At 44.2% G+C, this 19,227-nt stretch overlaps 1 protein-coding gene across 13 annotated transcripts in view; it reads left to right on the top strand.

The window, feature by feature from the left end:
• SLC9A8 (solute carrier family 9 member A8) overlaps nt 1–19,227 on the top strand; it is a 79,262-nt gene that overhangs the window by 33,042 nt on the left and 26,993 nt on the right. For 7 of the 13 annotated variants that reach the window (XR_010119323.1, XR_010119324.1, XR_010119325.1 and 4 more), the window contains exons 5-9: nt 818–901; nt 5,339–5,440; nt 6,586–6,620; nt 11,212–11,355; nt 18,698–18,836. Coding sequence is in view for 8 of the 13 variants with exons in the window: in XM_055266097.2 (XP_055122072.1) it covers nt 818–901; nt 5,339–5,440; nt 6,586–6,620; nt 11,212–11,355; nt 18,698–18,836 (504 nt within the window). In the remaining 5 variants the exon portion in view is untranslated. Of the gene's footprint in view, nt 1–817; nt 902–5,338; nt 5,441–6,537; nt 6,621–11,211; nt 11,356–18,697; nt 18,837–19,227 lie in introns of all 13 variants that reach the window. The other 6 variants (XR_010119321.1, XR_010119322.1, XM_063633389.1 and 3 more) reach the window with 1 other exon arrangement.

Genomic DNA, 19,227 nt, shown 5'->3' with positions numbered 1-19,227 from the left:
TTGGAAAATGGCAGAGTTGTCTGTGATAAGCAGAAAGAAGGCAGAGCTATTTTAACCATATATAAGATTTACTGTTCCTCTGAGTGGATTGTTTTAGGGCTTGCGGTTACCTTTTTCCTGGAGGATTCCAATTTGTGGAGTTGTTTTTGAAAGTCTGCAACCAGAATTGAAATTTTCTGTATTCAGATTAATTTTGTTTCTGTACTAAGGAATAAAAAATACTACTGTGTATGTGTGTTTGGAACTAGTTTGTTGTGCTGTTTCTTTACACTGATCACCTTTAAAATTCTTGTCTTGGCTAGGCGTGGTGGCTCATGCCTGTAATCCCAGCATTTTGGGAAGCTGAGGTGGGAGGATTGCTTGAGGCTAGGAGTTTGAGAACAGCCTGGGCAACACAGCGGGACCCTGTATCTTAAAAAAAAAAAAAAAAAAAATTAGCCCGGCATGGTAGCACGTACATGTAGTCCCAGCTACTCAGGAGGCTGAAGTGAGAGGATCACTTGAGCCCGGGAGGTTGAGGCTGCAGGGAGCTGTGAGTGCACCACTGCACTTCAGCCTGGGCAACAGAGCAAGAGTCTGTCTCAAAATAATAATAATAATAATAATAAAATAATAATAAAATGCAGTTTCATTTTTTTTTTTTTGGTGGGGGAATCTCTCATTCTGCTTGATTTTATTATCAGGTAGTTATTTAAACATTATATGTTTCCTCTAGGCCAGGCCCTGAGAGAATAATTATTTTGGCTCTTTATTGATTAATTTATTTCTTAATTACACAAATTCCATGCCTCTTACGATACCCATTTTCTATTTACAGGAAGAAGAAATGTTTCGTCCAAACATGTTTTTCCTCCTCCTGCTTCCCCCTATTATCTTTGAGTCTGGATATTCATTACACAAGGTGAGACTCAGGCACACATTGGTGCTTTGGTCTGGACAGTTTCTCATGTTTGTAAGGCAAGTTCCTTAAAAGCTTGGATGTTAATTTAGCAGCAGCAGCAGCAGCTCTGCTCCTTCCTGGTTGTGCTCAGTGGAAGCTGGACTGCAGTGCCTGACTTCTGGAGAGGAGCAGACATGATTGATTGGCTGCTTTAATGGTTTCAGGCAGTGTGGCTCACTGAGCCAGTGTTTGCCATAAATGGGTGCTTTGCCCAGGAAGATGGCTGTAGTGATGTTAAGTGGCTCACAGATGATGCATTGGCTCGTCTTCCTAGACACAGACTGATAGATGTAAAGAGGATAGACTGTGTCCTGGGATGATGGGGACATGTGCCCCAGGACGTTTGTTTCTTTCAGCTCCCCCAATGGGGCCTTCTAACCTTCTCAGGCCCATCCATCCTTCCATGTCTCCCTCTCAGTGCCCTCCCCTGGCCTCAGACACCAGCTTGATATTCTCCTTCATCCCTCAACCTCTATCGCTCCTCGCCCACTCCCTGGTGCAGCTTCTCCTTTCCAGGCTGGAGCGCCATCCTTCCCTGCCTGGACCCACAGTTGCCTGCCCATTCTTGCCTCCCTGCCTTGGCGAGCAGTGGCACTGGCCCCTACCCACTTCTCTGCTTTGGCTTGGCCTTGATGGCCATTGCCTTGCAACTCCCAGTGTGAGGTGGTTTTTTTTTTTTTTTTGAGATGGAGTCTCACTCTGTCACCCAGGCTGGAGTGCGGTGGCATGATCTCGGCTCACTGCAACCTCCACCTTGTGGGTTCAAGTGATTCTTCTGCCTCAGCCTCCAGAGTAGCTGGGATTACAGGCACATGCCACCACCATGCCCGGCTAATTTTTGTTGTTTTAGTAGAGACGGGGTTTTACCATGTTGGCCAGGCTGGTCTCAAACTCCTGACCTCAGGTGATCCGCCCACTTTGGCCTCCCAAAGTGCTGAGATCACAGGTGTGAGCCACCACACTCGTCCCCTAGCGTGGGTCTTTCCGCCTGAGCAGGAGCTTCTCACTTTTAAGCCTGCTTGTGTGCATGCATGGTTTTTTCCTTGTCTGTGAGTTTTCTTTAAACATAAATGTATTTAAGTTTTAAAATTAAGTGATTCAACTTAAAATACTAGTATTAATAATACAGCAGCTATTTTGTGAATGTGATTTTTAAAAAAACTGTGAAGATTGGAAAGTTTAGGCCAGCCCTTGGAGAGAGGAAAGCCAGAGATACAACACAGATCTAATCATGCGCTGCCCCCTACAGGTTTCTTTTTGGTAAAGTAGAAACCAAAAACCCCAAAACCCTACCTCCCAGGGTGCTTTGAGAGTCACACTAGATGAAAGAACGTAGGCAAAGCACCACCCACCACACTAAATAAATGGAGTGCTGCTGCTTGTTATTAATGATAAAAATGTTATTTATTATTAATAACAATATTACCACCAGTAGTAGTAATAATAATTTATTAAACTTAATATGTTTGGGCCCAGTGGCTCATGCCTATAATGCCAGCACTTTGAGAGGCCGAGGTGGGTGGATCACTTGAGGCCAGGAGTTCAAGACCAGTCTGGCCAACATGGCGAAACCCCATCTCTACTAAAAATACAAAAATTAGCCGGTCATGGTGGTGCGTGCCTGTAATCCCAGCTACTCTGGAGGCTGAAGCATGAGAATCATGAGAATAGCTTGAACTCAGGAGGTGGAGCTTGCAGTGAGCTGAGATCACGCCACTGCATTCCAGCCCGGGTGATAGAGGGAGACTTTGTCTCAAAAATAAATAAATAAAAATAAACTTAATTTGTTGTTGACATGGTATAAAATAAATAAATATTTTTTAAAAATGAGTTAGTTGTGTCCAGAAATTTTTGGTAAAAACATAGAAATTAAGTCTTTAATTTTCCTGTACTGAAACAAAAGCATATTAAGATGTTCAACCTGGATGTTTTTTTAAAGTTACTATTTTATTGTGCATCTATCCAAAGAAAAAGTGAAAAGGAAGTTTAATGTAAAAAATATTCCCAAGTCTTACAAACTGTTATTGACATCAGATAATTTTTAACAAGGAAACATAAGTTGAAGGTCACCATGTCTTTCCTTCTTTCACTTTGTAAACAAATCTTAACTGTAAGCAGATATGAAAATATTTCAAAACATGCTGAGGAAATTGACTTGATTTTGACTTAAAAACATGACATTTTGAGTATTAGAGCATGTAAAGTTTTTATTTTCTGTGTTTTTTTTAGAGGGAAGGGAGAGAAACTTGTTCAAAATTTGAGGAAAGTAATAGTTTTTTAGAAAAACATTTTGTTGAGGATGACTTTCCAGCAGAAAATGTGACAATTTATATGAAAGGGACTGATAGGATTATGAAATACTAATTGTGAAACTTCTGTCCACTTTCTACCCTCCCCCAAAGATGATAGGATGTAAAGTTTGAATATTTTATTTTAATACTGTGATATTTGCTAATGTAAATTTGGACTTAGAATACAGATTTCAGTAAGATTATTATCAGTTGATATGCATTAGCTAGGCAGCAACTGGTTCTTTGAATTGCAAATATTACACAAATCATAGGATGTTAATTGTGTCAGAGAGAAACAGATACATTTGCTTTATGTAACAGAGGAAAGTTCTTGTAGTATGGTAACTTTAATTTGGGTAAATGTTCAGGATCCAGATTAATATTAACCAAGTATATAAATTATATCCACATTAGATCTCTGCAAACAGGTCAAAACTGATTAATCTGTTTTTTGTTTGTTTGTTTTTTTGAGACGGAGTTTCTCTCGCTCTTGTTGCCCAGGCTGGAGTGCAATGGTGCGATCTCGACACACTGCAACCTTGGCCTCCTGGGTTCAAGCGATTCTCCTGCCTCAGCCTCCCGAGTAGCTGGGATTACAGGCGCCCATAACCACACCGGCTAATTTTGTATTTTTAGTAGAGATGGGGTTTCTCCATGTTGGTCAGGTTGGTCTTGAACTCCTGACCTTAGGTGATCCACCCGCCTTGGCCTCCCAAAGTGCTGGGATTACAGGCTTGAGCCACCGGGCCCAACCTAATCTGTTTTGAAATAACAAAAGAAAACAGCAATTTGCAAAGAGCAACTCATAGATTGAAAGCCCTTTGTTTTGAAAAACCAAATCATTGTGTTTTAAAATTCTTTGTGCAGTAAAGATGGATATGCCAAACAAAGGAATTGAATGTCAGATTATAGGCAGCCAAGTCAAAATTGCAGCTTCTAGGAGGTAGGCTTAGTGGGGCAGTCAGTGTTCAGCTGAGGACACTTTTTCACAAGTGGGCTTTAAAATAGCAGGTCCTGATGTCCCTGGTTTGGCGATTTCTGAGCTAAAAACAAGATTCTTGTTCACACCCACAATCGGGGGTGATCAAAGCCTCTTGGTAGCTCCTAAGTGGAGTTCATAGGGTTATAATAAATAACTTAATTTCCTTAATTTTATGGAAATTTGAAAGATGCTACCATGCTGCTTGGACTTGAATATTTTATCTCAAATGTTGTGAAGTATAGATAGAAACATTTTATCTGACATAGTTAATGATGATACTAATAGAGTGAAGTAAAATTGTTTAAAAGACCTGGCCAGGAAAAAGGAGGATCTGATAGCGTATCTTGGTATCCTAATAGTGTCTTTGGACGTGAAACACAGTTAATTCCTTCAGTGCCTGTCTGTTGAGCATCCTCCAACTGATGGGCATTATGTCAGAGACTGTGTTGTGCGAAAGCTGATGTGGTCATTGCCCAGAATGAGCCTGCAGCCTCATGGGAAAGTAAGACATCAGTTACATAAATAAGTGCAAAATTGCAGTCTTGTCAACCGCTACAAGAGAGGGTGACTGTGCACTGAGAGCGTAAACTAGGATCTGGGAAGAGTTGAAATGTCCTCAGATCTCGGGATGATGAAAGCTTAACAGGCAAAGAGGGAGCACAACCTGCTCGAAGCCACCAGTGGGACTGGAACCCAGAGAACAAAGACGAGCATCGTGCCAGTTGAGCCCAGGGGCCTCCCCAGGAGTCGAGTCATTCAGGGTGGGGGCTAGCTGCATTTTAAATGGAAGTAGGGGTCCAGGTGAAGGCAGCACAATCAGATTTGTCTTTTGGGAAGATCATTCTGGAAAGACTGGAGAGTGGAGGGAAAGGGGCCCGGAGGGGTTGAGGAGACTTGTGCGAAGCTATGCAGTGTTCCAGATGAAAGATGATTTGAGTGACGGGACACTGCAGTAAGTGTGGGGGTGCAGGAAGACTCCCAGGCTCCCAGCTTGCCACACACGACGGGCAGTGGTGCCTTTTACAGAGAATCAAGTCTGCACGGAGGGCCAGGTGTGTGGGCCATGCCTTCACTGACAGGAATGGCTTTTCTAATCATTTCCCTGACTTCTGCTCTTTCAAACAGGGTAACTTCTTTCAAAATATTGGTTCCATCACCCTGTTTGCTGTTTTTGGGACGGCAATCTCCGCTTTTGTAGTAGGTGGAGGAATTTATTTTCTGGGTCAGGTAAGAAAATATCTTTGAAACACTTTGAAAGTCTTGCATTCTTAGAGCTAGTGCAGGGAGGTGGGAAGGTGAAATGGAGCCACTTTGTGGGACCTGGGTTTCACCCTTAGGGTAAATTCCTTCTGGAAGGAAATCCTAGCTTCACATGAGGCACAGTAGAGGCATGCTAAATTGTTTCAAAGTATCCTCCAAGACCTTTGGTATCGGAATTGAGTAAATCTTTTCCATAATCCCCCCAAAGTATTTGATTTTATTTGCAAACCGATACTGTCTTAAATTAGAATACCTAAAAATGAAACCAAATATATGCCATCAAGAACTTCAAACAGTTGTGTTGTCAGGTAGACTGAATTGGGGTTGAATGCTGTTTTTTGATAAAAATTTGCATTTAAAAAATCAAAGATGTGCTTTTCTGCTGGCATTGGAGAAATAATAAAATCAAAGGTGATTCTGAATCTGTTCACTCAATTCTAAGCTGTCTACCTGTAGAATTATATACTCTGGATTTTCTGCAATTGCTAAACCACTTCCCAGTGGCATCAGTTGGGTGGTCTCTACTTTAGACTTCAAATTAATTCAAATTAATTTAGACCAAACATCCCTAGGAAGGTAGTATCTGTAGTTTTGTATTATGCATGTCCATGCATGTCACATTCTTTTCCTTTATTGTCAGTTGCAGAAAGTTTGCCTGTCCCAGTTCTGAAAATTAAGTTGAGGGTCAGGTATCTGAATGATGGGCAGATTTCTTTAACACATCAGCTGCTTTCTTCTCTCGATAGCCAAAGCCCATTTCATCAGATTTTCACCTATATTGCAGCTTTGATGGCACCAGAATAAATCTGTCTGTCATGCAGCTTTCTTCATTGCTCAGCTTCTAGTATTAAGGAAGAATAAACTTAAGGAAACTACAGTTAATTGGGCTTGAAGAATGTAGCATTCTTTTCCATAATCTCGTTGCATGCTGATGGAATGCATGTTTCAACTAAAACTTTGGAGCCTTCTTTATTTTTCAAGTGGTTTGGGAACTGAAGATTAATGTCCTTATTAGTTTTAATAAAGCACTAATGGACATTTAAATCTTCTTGGCTGTTCTCCAGGGTTTTTTTTTTGTGTGTGTCTGTGTGTTTGTGTGTTTTATTTTACAGGCTGATGTAATCTCTAAACTCAACATGACAGACAGGTAAATCCTTCATACTGTAACACCCATGCGACTGCTTTTCAGACAGGGGAAATGTTTCTCCACATTGCTTCCTGGGTGTGGTACTGTTCTATTCTCTCTCTGTGTATTTATTTTTGGTAAGGATTTCTGCCATAGAATTTTACTCTGAGTTAATTTGTATCTCTGAAATGAATCAAAACTATCCTAAACACTTTTGAAGATCCCTAGTTGGGCATTGCTGATTGGAATCATTTAGTTTAAGCTTGGGAGGGAGTAACTCTGCTCAGCAAACTGCCCTGCCCATGTGCACACATACACTGTACCATTGTCTTATTATTTCCAAGACTTTTCAGTCGCCGTAACAAAAAGTTGTCTTCTTGACAGATTAGAGATGGAGAGGGGGAGTGATGGAGAAACTTTCCTCTGGGATTCCCACCAAGCCTGCTGTGGGGGAAGCAGGGCCAAGACCTCTGTTGTGGATATTGTAGAGAGCCCCTCCATCTGAAGCCACTCCCGTGAGCGCTTCCCATGAGCCCCGTCGAGGAATTCCCAGAATTGCATAGTGAGAAGCAACCTCACTAGGTTGAGGCAGTTGTCTCTCAGAAGGTACCAGATCTAGTGCTGAAAAAGTGCCCATGCAGAGCATAGTCTGGGATCCCCCCTCTGAGAGCAGACAGCCTTGCTCAGTGTGTCTGCGTTTGGTCTTGTGGCATGGCTGGGGAGCTGGGCAGCAGGGCCACATGTTCATCCCCAGATCCTTGCCATGGGGCCAGTCAGAGCTTTCAGGATTTAGCAGCAGTTTAGCAACTTGGGACTAGAATCTGGGAACGCTTTTCATGGGAACTGTGTCTCTGATAACAAATCCAATTCTATTTCTACCTCCACTCACCACCCACCCCAGCCCAGGACAATTTTGGAGCTTTTGTTGTAAGACAGTTTTGATACATAAACAAGTAGTCCTATTCCATGGGAGCTGGAAATAAAGCAGAACTGATGTCCTGTGTTTGGTAGGTATTTTGCAAATAAAAAGAAATGCCCAGTAAAGGAAGGTATCACAGTATTCAAACCTTACACTTGTTTTGGGGGCAGCTGGTTAGAGATACAGACAATGCTGGATAACTTCCTGTGAAGTTGAATTGAATCAGTGGTTGGGATGTTCAGGTAGAGGACAGGAAAAGAATTACCCCGTAGACACACTGACTTAGAGTGTTTTCCTCTCCGTGTGCAGAAGCTTCCTTTGCTGTTAGAAAGTGATGATCCCACGGATGGGGACTGCTCTGGGGTCGCAAACCCACACAGCCACAGGGCCTGGCAGAGCACTTAACAGAGGAAAGCTGGCCAGCTGTGAGTCTAGAGGTGGGGCAGCGGCCAGTGGGAGAACACACCCTGTATGAACGGACAGCCACTTCTCAGCGCCAACTCATGATTACCATGTGGAAATCTGGGCCCAGAATTGGTGGCTATTTTAAATAATTTTTTTTCAAAAAGAGGCTAGGTTTCTAGATTTTTATAGGGAATTTTCCAGTTTTTCAATGTTGACAACTTGCTCAATTTTCCACAAACACCATGCAGACCAAACATGAGAGCTACAGACTTTTTGCAACCTCTGCACTGTAGAAAACGTAAAAATAACTTCGTTGCACACGTTTTGTTTTGTTCTAGTGACATCTTCCTGGAGAGAGATTTCACTCTTAGAGATCCTGAATTATTTCGCTGCCTTAGTTCATTTCTTTTTATTTTGTTAATGTTGCTATCTTTTGGGGTTATGGGATAAAGAAAATACATTTTTAAGTTGAACTTCTGGTGTTTAAAAGGCGAGGTCCTAAAGATGTGAAGTGGAACAGCTGACAGCCAGGTGAAATAACCATCTTTCCACACAGACCTCTCAATGAATCAGCAGTTTGTATTTCAGACTTTTCATCTTCACTGTCAGAAATACTCCGCCTCAATTTAGATTCCCAAGCAAACTAAATGTGTAACATGATTTATACAAAGCATTTCCCGCAGCCTTTTGTTTGTTTTGTTTTTTTTCAGTTAATTTAGAAAGTTTATTTTGCCAAGGTTGAGGACGCATACCCGTGACAGCCTCAGGAGGTCCTGACGACATGTACCCAAGAGGGTCAGAGCACAGTTTGGTTTTATACATTTTAGGGACACATGAGACATCAATCAACTTATGTAAGATGGACGTTGCCCCAACCTTTTATTATGAAAAAATTTAAACATACAGAAAAGGTGAAGCATTGTGCAGTGAATACCCATAAACAAATTTTTAAAATATAAAAAGTATACCCTGCAGGGGTAGGAGAGGCACAGGACAGGGAACTTGGGAGCCTGTGGTGGGCCTGCGCTTCACTGAGGCTGGAGTATAGTGGCATGATCACAGCTCTCTGTAGCCTCAAACTCCTGAGCTCAAGCTATCCTCCTGCCTCAGCCTCCCAAGTAGCTTGGACTACAGGTATGCGGCACCACTTCCAGCTAATTTTTGTGTGTGTGGAGATAGAGTTCTCTCTATATTGCCGAGGCTGGTCCTGAACTCCTGAGCTCAAGCCATCCTCCCACCTCAGCCTCCTAAAGTGTTGGGATTACAGGCGTGAGCCACTGTGCCCGGCTCAGGATACACTTTTTAGACATCATCCTCCTTCCTTCACGGCCTCTGGTGATGTGGCTGTGGTTGATGAGAGTGAGAATAAAAGAACGACCAGAAGCTCTGTCTGGGGGTTGTGGTGCAAGGGCCTGGGGACCAGCTACCAACAAAACAGGATCTCCCAGATGGGCAGTTGTTTAGTGGAGTTACCTTCCCTTTCCTCCTTCCCTTTCTTCTTCCCACCTGCCTGCCTGCTTGCCTTCTTCAGGTGTCTCTGGGCCATGCCCAGTACAGACCCTGGGAATTCACCCATGACGAAAATTCAGCATCCACTCCCTTGGAGCTCACAGGCCTGTGATGACCTCTGTGAGGACAGGCGGAGTCTGGGAACTGAATCCTCAGCCTGGGATCCAGAGGCACTCTGAGTTAATGTGCATGAATCACATTCATAGGCAGCTACCATGGAAACCAGAGGCCAAATGACTGACGTCTGAAGAGACCTGTACCTGATAAGGCAGCCAGGCATTTCCTCAGTCAGCTCTCCTCTCCCTGACCCTGCAGCCAAAAGATCACCCATCGAAGGCTGCTCAGCCAAGCATCCTTTTCCCCTTAGACCCAGGCTTGGTGAGGGTGGGAAGCTCAGGGCAGTCATCTCTGGCTAATGACTGACACAGGCTGGCCACTGGGGCTCCATGTTTTGGCTGGTGTTGTGGAAGGGGGCAGACCCACCATTCTGCTGCCCTGGAAAGAAAGTTGCACCAGGCATGGCACAGAGGCTTGTGGGAAAATCACCAAAGGGCAGGGAGAGTGAATTGTCCAGGCTCATGTGGCCCACGAGGCCCCTTGAGGGAGCTGGTCCTGCCTCCCTCGCCAGCTTCTTATGGCTCCTGTCACTCACCCCACCCCCACCACCACATAACCTTCCTTCTGTTCCTCAGGCAGCAGGCTTGCTCCCACCGCAGGAGTCGCTTGCTGTCACCTCTGCCTGCAGCTCTTGGCCTGGCCAGCTGCTTCTTAACATGTAGGTTCTTGCTTACATGTGTCATCCCTTCAGAGAGGCTTCTCCAGACCGCCCCATCTAAGTGGCTCCCGCACCCACACCCACACCCCACCTTCCCACGTCACCTCAATTGATTTCCTGGGTCACACATGCTGTTGTCTGAATTTGCCTTCATCTCTGGGTATTGCTGTATCTACTGTTGGGGGTAGGAGCACCAATTCTGGGCAGATAGCCTGGCTCTGCTACTTGTTAGCTGAGTGACCTTGGACAAGTTACTTCATCATCCCATTGTCCCTCGGTTTTCTCCTCTGTCATCAGGGCAGTAGTAGTAGTCTCATACAGTCACTGTCTGGATTGTTGAGTCACCGTATGTGAAGTGCTTACAACAGTGCCGGCTGTGGTATGTTTCAAGCCATGCCTGAAACATGTTAGACAATTAGCACATATCTGCTGGGGGTGTAAGATCTTCACGGGGACTGTCAGTGAGGTCACTGGCCCGGTTGGGAGATGGCCTCAGTGTTTCGGCTGTCCACGCCACTCACCCCCAAAGCACACTGGGGTTGCTGCTGGTTTTTGACGCTTTCTTAGATCTTGCAAATCTTGAGTGCAGGCTGGGGTTGGTCACAGACAGCACTCCAAGGGGCTGGTGGCAAGGGGCAGAGCAGAGGTCAGATGCAGGAGCTTATGGGCTATTTGGCTCCAGCTGCTCTGACCCGTGGAACTGGGCGGTGTATAATAAATATAACTGGGCAAAAGTCTCCCTTCCATCATTGGTCAAAGTCAAGTCTCCGTGCTGACAGTAGAAAACCAGGCCATTCCTAACTCAATTTAGAGTGGACCTTTCACACTCCACCCACAATGTCAACAGCAGATAAGTGGGGAAAAAATACGTTACCTTCTTTAGTTACTTCAGCTCTAGTGTGTAGTATTGCTTTCTGTTAAATGTGGCCTTTGACTTTAATGCTTTAATATGTGGACCAAGTGACACACGTTACAGAATCTCCCCTTCCGTCTGTCTCTTACAGTTTTGCATTTGGCTCCCTAATATCTGCTGTCGATCCAGTGGCCACTATTGCTATTTTCAATGCACTTCATGTGGACCCCGTGCTCAACATGCTGGTCTTTGGAGAAAGTATTCTCAACGATGCAGTCTCCATTGTTCTGACCAAGTAAGTACGGGGGCAGAGAACAGACTTTTTTCATGTGACAGAACTAAAGGTCCTTGTAACAAAGGGGCAGATATTTCCACACAGCGTGTGTACAGTTGCTTGTCCTCTAGGTGATCAGTTCACCCACTGTCTTTCTCTGTATTTCTGTCCTGACAAGCCTTGATGTGCTGCAAGAATATGGTCAGGTTCCAGGGGTGGTTAAAAGAGGAGAGTCCACCTTTTTTTTTGAGACAGGGTCTCGCTCCATCACCCAAGCTGGAGTGCAGTGGCTCCATCACAGCTCACCGCAGCCTCAACCTCCTGGGTTCAAGTGATCCTCCCACCTCAGCCTCTCAAGTAGCTGGGACTTACAGGCACGTGCCATCACGCCCAGCTAATTTTTTAAAAAGTTTTTGTAGAGACGGGCTTTCGCCATGTTGCCCAGGCTAGTCTTGAACCCCTGGGCTCAAGCAATTTGCCCACCTCAGCCTCCCAAAGTGCTAGGATTACAGGTGTAAGCCATTGCTCCTGCTTTGCCCACCTTTTTCGACCTACCTTTTAGTGGTTTCTGAGCCCAGCTTGTCAGCATCACTGAGGGTGCTTATTAAGCGTGACATTCCTAGGTCCCACCCTCAGAGCTGCTGATTCATTTGGTCTGGGGTGAGTCCCAAGACCATGGGTTTTTAATAAGTTCCCCCGATATGATGAAGCGGGCTGTTGAGGGGTCAGTGTTTGGGCAACATTATTGGAGACAAAAGCAATAGACAGAGGCCCCACTAGCTGATGCATGTCACCTTCCTTTTCACAGCTTTAAAATAAGATAGGAATGCTGATAGGCGCGCTGCCTTAAGATGCTATTGTGTAAACGCTACTTTGGAAACTACAATTTGTTTTCAAATATTTGTTGGTATTACTGCCCTAATTGATGGGATCTGAGAAGTTAAAGATGAATAATAAAATGTCAAGAAGTCACTGGGGGCCAGGCGCAGTGGCTCAGTCCTGTAATCCCAGCACTTTGGAAGGCCGAGGCGGGTAGATCACCTGAGGTCAGGAGTTCAAGACCAGCCTGGCCAACATGGTGAAACCCTGTCTCTACTAAAAATACAAAAATTAGCTGGGCATGGTGGCGGGTGCGTGTAATCCCAGCTACTCCAGAGGCTGAGGCAGGAGAATCACTTAAACCCAGGAGGTGGAGGTTGCAGCAAGCAGAGATCACACCACTGGATTCCAGCCTGGTGACAGAGCGAGACTTCATCTCAAAAAATAAAAAATAAAAATAAAAAATTTAGCTGAGTGTCATATCACGTGCCTGTATTCCTAGCTTAGGGATGCAGTGAGCTATGATAGAGCCATTGCACTCCAACCTGGGCAACAGAGCGAGACCCTGTCTCAAAAACAAAACAAAACAAAATCATTGGGAAAAGGAAATGCATTTAAGATAATCTCGAATATATTTTTCTGATGCAGGGATATTTCCTTGAACTCTGCATTTTATGATGGTCATTAACAGGCAGGCAAGAAACCCAAAGAATTTTGCCAAAACATGGATGTTTGACACCAGTCTGGACAACATAGCAAGACCCCATTCTCCCACCTCCCCACAAAAAACTCCAAAGCAAGTGGAGAAAAGAGCCCTGGATAATGTATCAAAAATGAGCTAAGAGAATGTTAGAGGCCAGTCTGTGTTCTGTTAGATAATAGAATTTCCATTTACCTGAATACTGACTTACTGCCTTTGCTAAAGCATAACCACTCTGTGGTAGCTGGCATTTTCTTAGAAGTTTTTTTATAGACTATATTCAGAATTCTTATGTTAGAATAAAATGCCTCAGCCTAGGACTAGATTTGAGGACTGAATAGTTAAATAAGGTACCACAGGGCTGGGTGCGGTGGCTCACGCCTGTAAGCCCATCACTTTGGGAGGCTGAGGCGGATGGATCACTTGAGGCCAGGAGTTCAAGACCAGCCTGGCCAACATGGTGAAACCCCATATCTACTAAAAATACAAAAATTAGCCAGGCGTGGTGGCACACGCCTGTAATCCCAGCTACTCAAGAGGCTGAGGCAGGAGAATCGCTTGAACCTGGGAGGCGGAGGTTGAAGTGAGCCAAACTCACACCACTGCTTTCCAGCCTAGGCATCAGAGTGAGACTCTGTGTCAAAAAAACAAACAAACAAAAAAGATACTACGAGAAGAGCATCCAGCATCAGGTAATGTGACATCCTTTCCTTTTCTTTCCCTGCCCCTAGTTATTGTTGTCACCACATTTGCCCTGTTTTTGCCCTTCCTTTGCAGGAGGTGCTTACCAAATACTGCCTGATGGCAAGAGGTGCTCAACAGGCCTTAAAAAAACAACCAAACTTAAAAGTATTTTTGTTATTCTAAATGTAGTACATATATTCTTATAAAATTTAGGAAATACACAAGCAAAAAAGAGAGAAATATCACACATTGCTACTACCTAGAGATAATTATGGTTGATAATTTGGTGTAAATATATATACATTTTATTTAAATAGGCTTATACCCCAAATATTGTGTTCTATTTTCCATTGAACACAATTGATAAAACAGTCTTCTGGAACATCATTTTACTGGTTATGGAGTATTCCTTTTTCTGGGTTTACTATGATCTACTTAACCAATTTCCTACTATTGGCTTTTTCATGTTTCTCTTGGCAGAAATTTCTGTAGCTTTATTAGGATATTATCAAACATCATGCTGCAACACCTTTAAAAAATCCGATGGCATTATTTTTTCTTATTTAAGATCTACTCTGAAAGCTGCCTAGCGTTCTGGTTTTTACTTTTATCTCGTATCCTGGCTACACATATTGAACATTTGTGACAAGGAATTTTGCCTAACTTGGAGGTGACATCATGAGTTATTTTTATGCATTGGGAGCTAAACTCAATTGCTTTGTCTCTGATTTTTTTCAAGAAAAATAATTTTTCAGAGGTAGGATCTTTTCTGAGCTTTTCCAGTTCTCTCTATTATAAAAGCCAAAGATAGGAGACTTTTTCTATTTAAGATGGGAAATGATGGAGTCAGTGTCGGTAGCCAGAGGTTCTTACTGGAAAAGTGCTTTGGAAACCCAAGATGGGGCCGAGCGTGGTGGCTCACGCCTGTAGTCCCAGCACTTTGGAAGGCCAAGGCAGGTGGATCACCTGAGGTCAGGAGTTTGAGACCAGCCTTGCCAACATGGTGAGACCCTGTATCTACTAAAAATACAAAAATTAGCTGGGCATGGTGGTAGGTCCCTGTAATCCCATCTATTTGGGAGGCTGAGGCAGGAGAATCACTTGAACGTGGGAGGCGGAGGTTGTAGTGAGCTGAGATCCCACCACTGCACTCCAGCCAGAGCAACAGAGCAAGACTCTGTCTCAAAAAAAAAAAAAAAAAAAAAAAAAAAAAAAAACAAAGAAAAGAAACCCAAGATCACCTGTGGTAACAGTTCCCACGGTTGGATCTGTGGAGCGTGCATGTATAGTTTCCAGGCTCCTCCTCCACCAGCAGCACTGCTACTGCTGAGACCACAGTTGGATCTGTGGAGCATGCATGTGTAGTTTCAGCCTCTTCCTCCACCAGTAGCACTGCCACTGCTGAGACCCAAGCTGGCTTGAGAATCAGCCTCACGAACTCTCCAGCCATGGCTGGTCATCTGCCATCAGCATTTGGTGAGGGACCTCTGTGTGCCAGACACTGCTGAGAGCCAGGTGGATTTGACAAACTGGGTCCATGATTGGCAAAATATGCCCATAGAGAAGTGAACATGGTGCCTTAAGCACGAGGGGGCTCAATGACCAGACCATGAAGGATATGAGGAAGGCTTCTCGGAAGGAATGTCTTGTGAGCCAGGCCTGGGAGGCTCATTTTCAGACAGAAGATAAAGAAAAGGGGCATGTCAGACTTATCCCCGCTTCCCCCCACCCTTTTTTTTTTTTTTTTAGTACAAAAGACAAATATGCTCCTGGGAGCTGTTGTCACCTTTCCTTGGTTATCAGAATCATATCTGGGTTTGAAGAGATTCATAAACGATCATCTCCAAAGTGAGCTGACACATTTATCTTTGCAACTGAATATGTAAATAAATTACCCCCTTTTTGATGTTGTTACCTTCATGAATGCCAGAAAGCAAATGTCTTCTGTTTCTTCAGTAACTTGAATTCATTTTCAGCTTTGATTTTTTGCTATGATAGTGTATTCTTAAAGTCACTGCTGTAGAGGAAACCTTTTGTTTTCTCCAGCTACAGCTTAAGCTCGTGAAATGGACCCTGAAGCAATACTCTTTTATTCTTTAAGGTATGAGAAACATGACCTTAAGAAACAAAATGTAGAAAATTACCAGGCCAGAAGGAGTCCAAATTCTACTTTCATTACCTGGAGTTCAGAAACCATTGCCCCAGCCCTGGATCTGCTGTTAACCCTTTGTGTGACCTTACCCAGTGACTCACTCTTTTTGGGCCTCAGGCTACTCTGTATAAAAAGAAAGCAGTGAAACTAGCCTGGGTACCTGCCATGGTAGTGATGTGGGCTGAGGCTGGGCACTGTATGTGTGTGGCCTGCAGATCCATTTTTGGGAACTGTGGGTGATCATGGCCTTCAAAAGCACTTTTCCAATATGAGCCCTTGTTGGCTGCCACATTCCTGAAGGTGGGATGTTAACCTGTGATCTGCTAGAAAGAAGGGGGATTGGGGAGATTGTGTGTTCAGATGAGTCTGCAAAGTTTTCACGTGAAGAAAGTTAGATTTCTTTTTTGCAAGACTTCTCAGACCTTTATTATGTTATTTTGGGCTGTGAATTTCCTCGAAAGGCGTTCTGAGGTTATTTGACCAAGTTACCCTTTTCATCTTATTCTGCTTTAAAATGATACCAATCCTGGGGCCTAGCATGGTGGCTCACATCTGTAATCCCAGCACTTTGGGAGGCCAAGGCAGGTGGATCACTTGAGGGTAGGAGTTCCATACCAGCCTGGCCAACATGGTGAAAACCCGTCTCTACTAAAAATACAAAAAAAAAATTAGCTGGGCACGGTGGTGCGCATCTGTAATCCCAGCTACTTGGGAGGCTGGGAGAATCGCTTGAACCCTGGAGACAGAGGTTGCAGTGAGCCCAGATCGCACCACTGCACTCCAGCCTGAGCAACAGAGCGAGACTCCATCTCAAAAATAATAATAATAATAATAATAAAATGATACCGATTCATGACATGGTGATTGATGAAGCTGAATATTACTGTTGACTATTCTTTGTTTCATTTACTGAGTCAACAAAAAGGTATTGACTGTCTTTTGTGTGCGAGGCTCTGCTTTAAGCCTCGGACATAAGGCAGCGAACAAGATGGACACAGGCTTCATCCTCATGGAATGAGGCACTATAGTTTCCCATTCTGTGAAGGAGAAGTCAGGCACCGTGACAACCTTTAAATGGGCAGGCCTGCGTGAAGGGATCAGGGCAGGTGTCCCTGAGGGAGTAGCACTGACCCTGGGTTCTGAGGGATGAATAAGGGAGTTAGCTGGGGCAGGGAAAGGTGAATGGTGACCACCTGGGAGGTGCCAGTGACAGTGTGGCCCAGATGTCTAGATTTGGGGAGGAGGAGGTAAGGCCAGAGAGGTATGGCAGGCAGGAGCCAGGTCAAACTAAGACTGGGCTTCCTGATGCCGTCAGGAAACTGTGAGTTCTGAACAGGCTGGTAACCTGATCAGGTGTGCCTTTGAAAAGGATCAGTTAGGGCCTGTATTTCTAGCACTTTGGGATGTCCAGGCAGGTGAATCAGTTGAGCCCAGGAGTTCGAGACCAGCCTGGGCAACATGGTGAAATCCCATCTCTACAGAAAATACAAAAACTAGCTGGGTGTGGTGATGTGTGTTTGTGGTCTCAGCTACTCTGGGGCTGAGGTGGGAGGATCACATGAGCCTTGGGAAGCAGAGGTTGCAGTGAGCTGAGATCACGCCACTGCACTTCTGCCTGGGTGACAGTGAGACCCTGTCTCAAAAACAAAAAAAAGGGGGATCATGTAGGCCACTGAGTGGAGAATGGGGTTGGTCTTAGGAAGACAAGGATGTCTAGAAGGAGATCAGTGAGGCATCCCTGGGAGTAGGGGAGGGAGAGAAGGGGATGGATTTGAGAGACAGGAGGAGGATATTTAATGAAAATAACTAGATGTTCATGGTGTAATGGTTTTACCTTTGAGGACAAAACCAACAATTGAATTTAATAACATCTGACATTTTACTTTGTTCTGTTACAGTAAAAGGAAAGTTCTTTCATTTCTTCCTCCTTAATGTCTCCTAAATCCTCCCTCTCAGCCTGAAACCTCAGACATTTCTTCTTTGGGTAGCTCCATTCTAATCTGACTTCTTGCCATAGCCTCAATTTCAGGTTTTATCACAGGATTTCTGTACTGAAATCCTTCCTATTGATTCCCCAGGCCTTCAAGCTGAAATACCAGCGCCTTTCCCGGGCTCTTCCCTGTCCCCCTGCCACTACTCTCACCTTGCCTCCTGCCACTGTCCCACCCCCCACCTGCTCCGCAGCGTTTTAGCTGCACTAATCTCAGTACTTGAAAGTTCCTACAATGGGTTGCGTATGCATGGGCTCTCTTCCTTTGCAGATGCTGTTCCCTCACTGGGTGCCTTCCCGCATTTCTTCACCTGGGCAAGTCGTCTTTATCCCAAATCTAAACCCAGCCCCCTGCCTTTTTTATTTTTTAGTTTTTTGAGACAGAGTCTTGCTCTGTTGCCCATGCTGGAGTGTAGTGGTGTGATCTTGGCTCACTGCAACCTCTGCCTCCTGGGTTCAAGCGATTCTCCTGCCTCAACCTCCCGAGTATCTGGGATTACAGGCGTGTGCCACCGCACCCGGATAGTTTTTGTATTTTTAGTAGAGACGGGATTTCACCATGTTAGCCAGGCTAGTCCGAACTCCTGCCCTCAAGTGATCCGCTCACCTCAGCCTCCCAAAGTGCTGGGATTACAGGTGTGAGCCACCACGCCCGGCATCAGCCCACATTTTCTCAAGCACTTTCCTTGAGCCCAGCCAGTCTGAGTTAGTTACCTACCCACCCTGCGTTTCTGCAGCCCTCTACCCTTCCCGCAGATTGTCATTAGTGTTCATCTTGTTTTTCTCCCTCATTAGCCTGAGGGGAGGAGCTCCTTAAGGGCAGCAACTTTGCTGTCATCTCTGAACCCCAGAAAATAACAGTACCTGGGACAAAGTAGGTGAACAATAAACGTTTGGCTGACTGAATGAATGATGGTATGAATGAATGAATGAGAATAAGCAAGAAATAAGTTTTAAGTTAATTTCTAAGAACTTTGTATATATAACATTTTAATTTCTGTTTTCTTTCATTTCCTAGCACAGCTGAAGGTTTAACAAGAAAAAATATGTCAGATGTCAGTGGGTGGCAAACATTTTTACAAGCCCTTGACTACTTCCTCAAAATGTTCTTTGGCTCTGCAGCACTCGGCACTCTCACTGGCTTAATTTCTGCCTTAATATCCTTTTAATGTGATGAACATGCAGGGTTAAAATTATTCTTGATGACTTCTGTCTCTAGCCAGTTTCTCCTCTTTTTTAAGGGGGCCAATTTTAGATGAAGGTTTTGCTTAAAGGAGGATTTTTTGCTTAGTTTTTGTTTGAGAAACACTCTAACTCAAGGATTTTTTAATTTAACATGTGAAATTTAGGATGTCACTTTTCAAAGTTTAAAAAACATGTACACTGTTGGATATCAGATATGATTTTGGGGACCTCTCAGTTCCCAGAGTATGATAACCACACTCAGATGATTTTCGTTTTCTGCCATCTTACTTCTCACATTTGGAAAATGAAATTAATTTTCTTTGAAAATGTCAAATAGACCAGGTGCAGTGTCTCACGCCTGTA

Source organism: Symphalangus syndactylus, chromosome 24, assembly GCF_028878055.3.
Source record: "Symphalangus syndactylus isolate Jambi chromosome 24, NHGRI_mSymSyn1-v2.1_pri, whole genome shotgun sequence".
Lineage (NCBI taxonomy): Eukaryota > Metazoa > Chordata > Mammalia > Primates > Hylobatidae > Symphalangus > Symphalangus syndactylus.
This window is presented reverse-complemented; position numbering and strand designations above follow the sequence as displayed.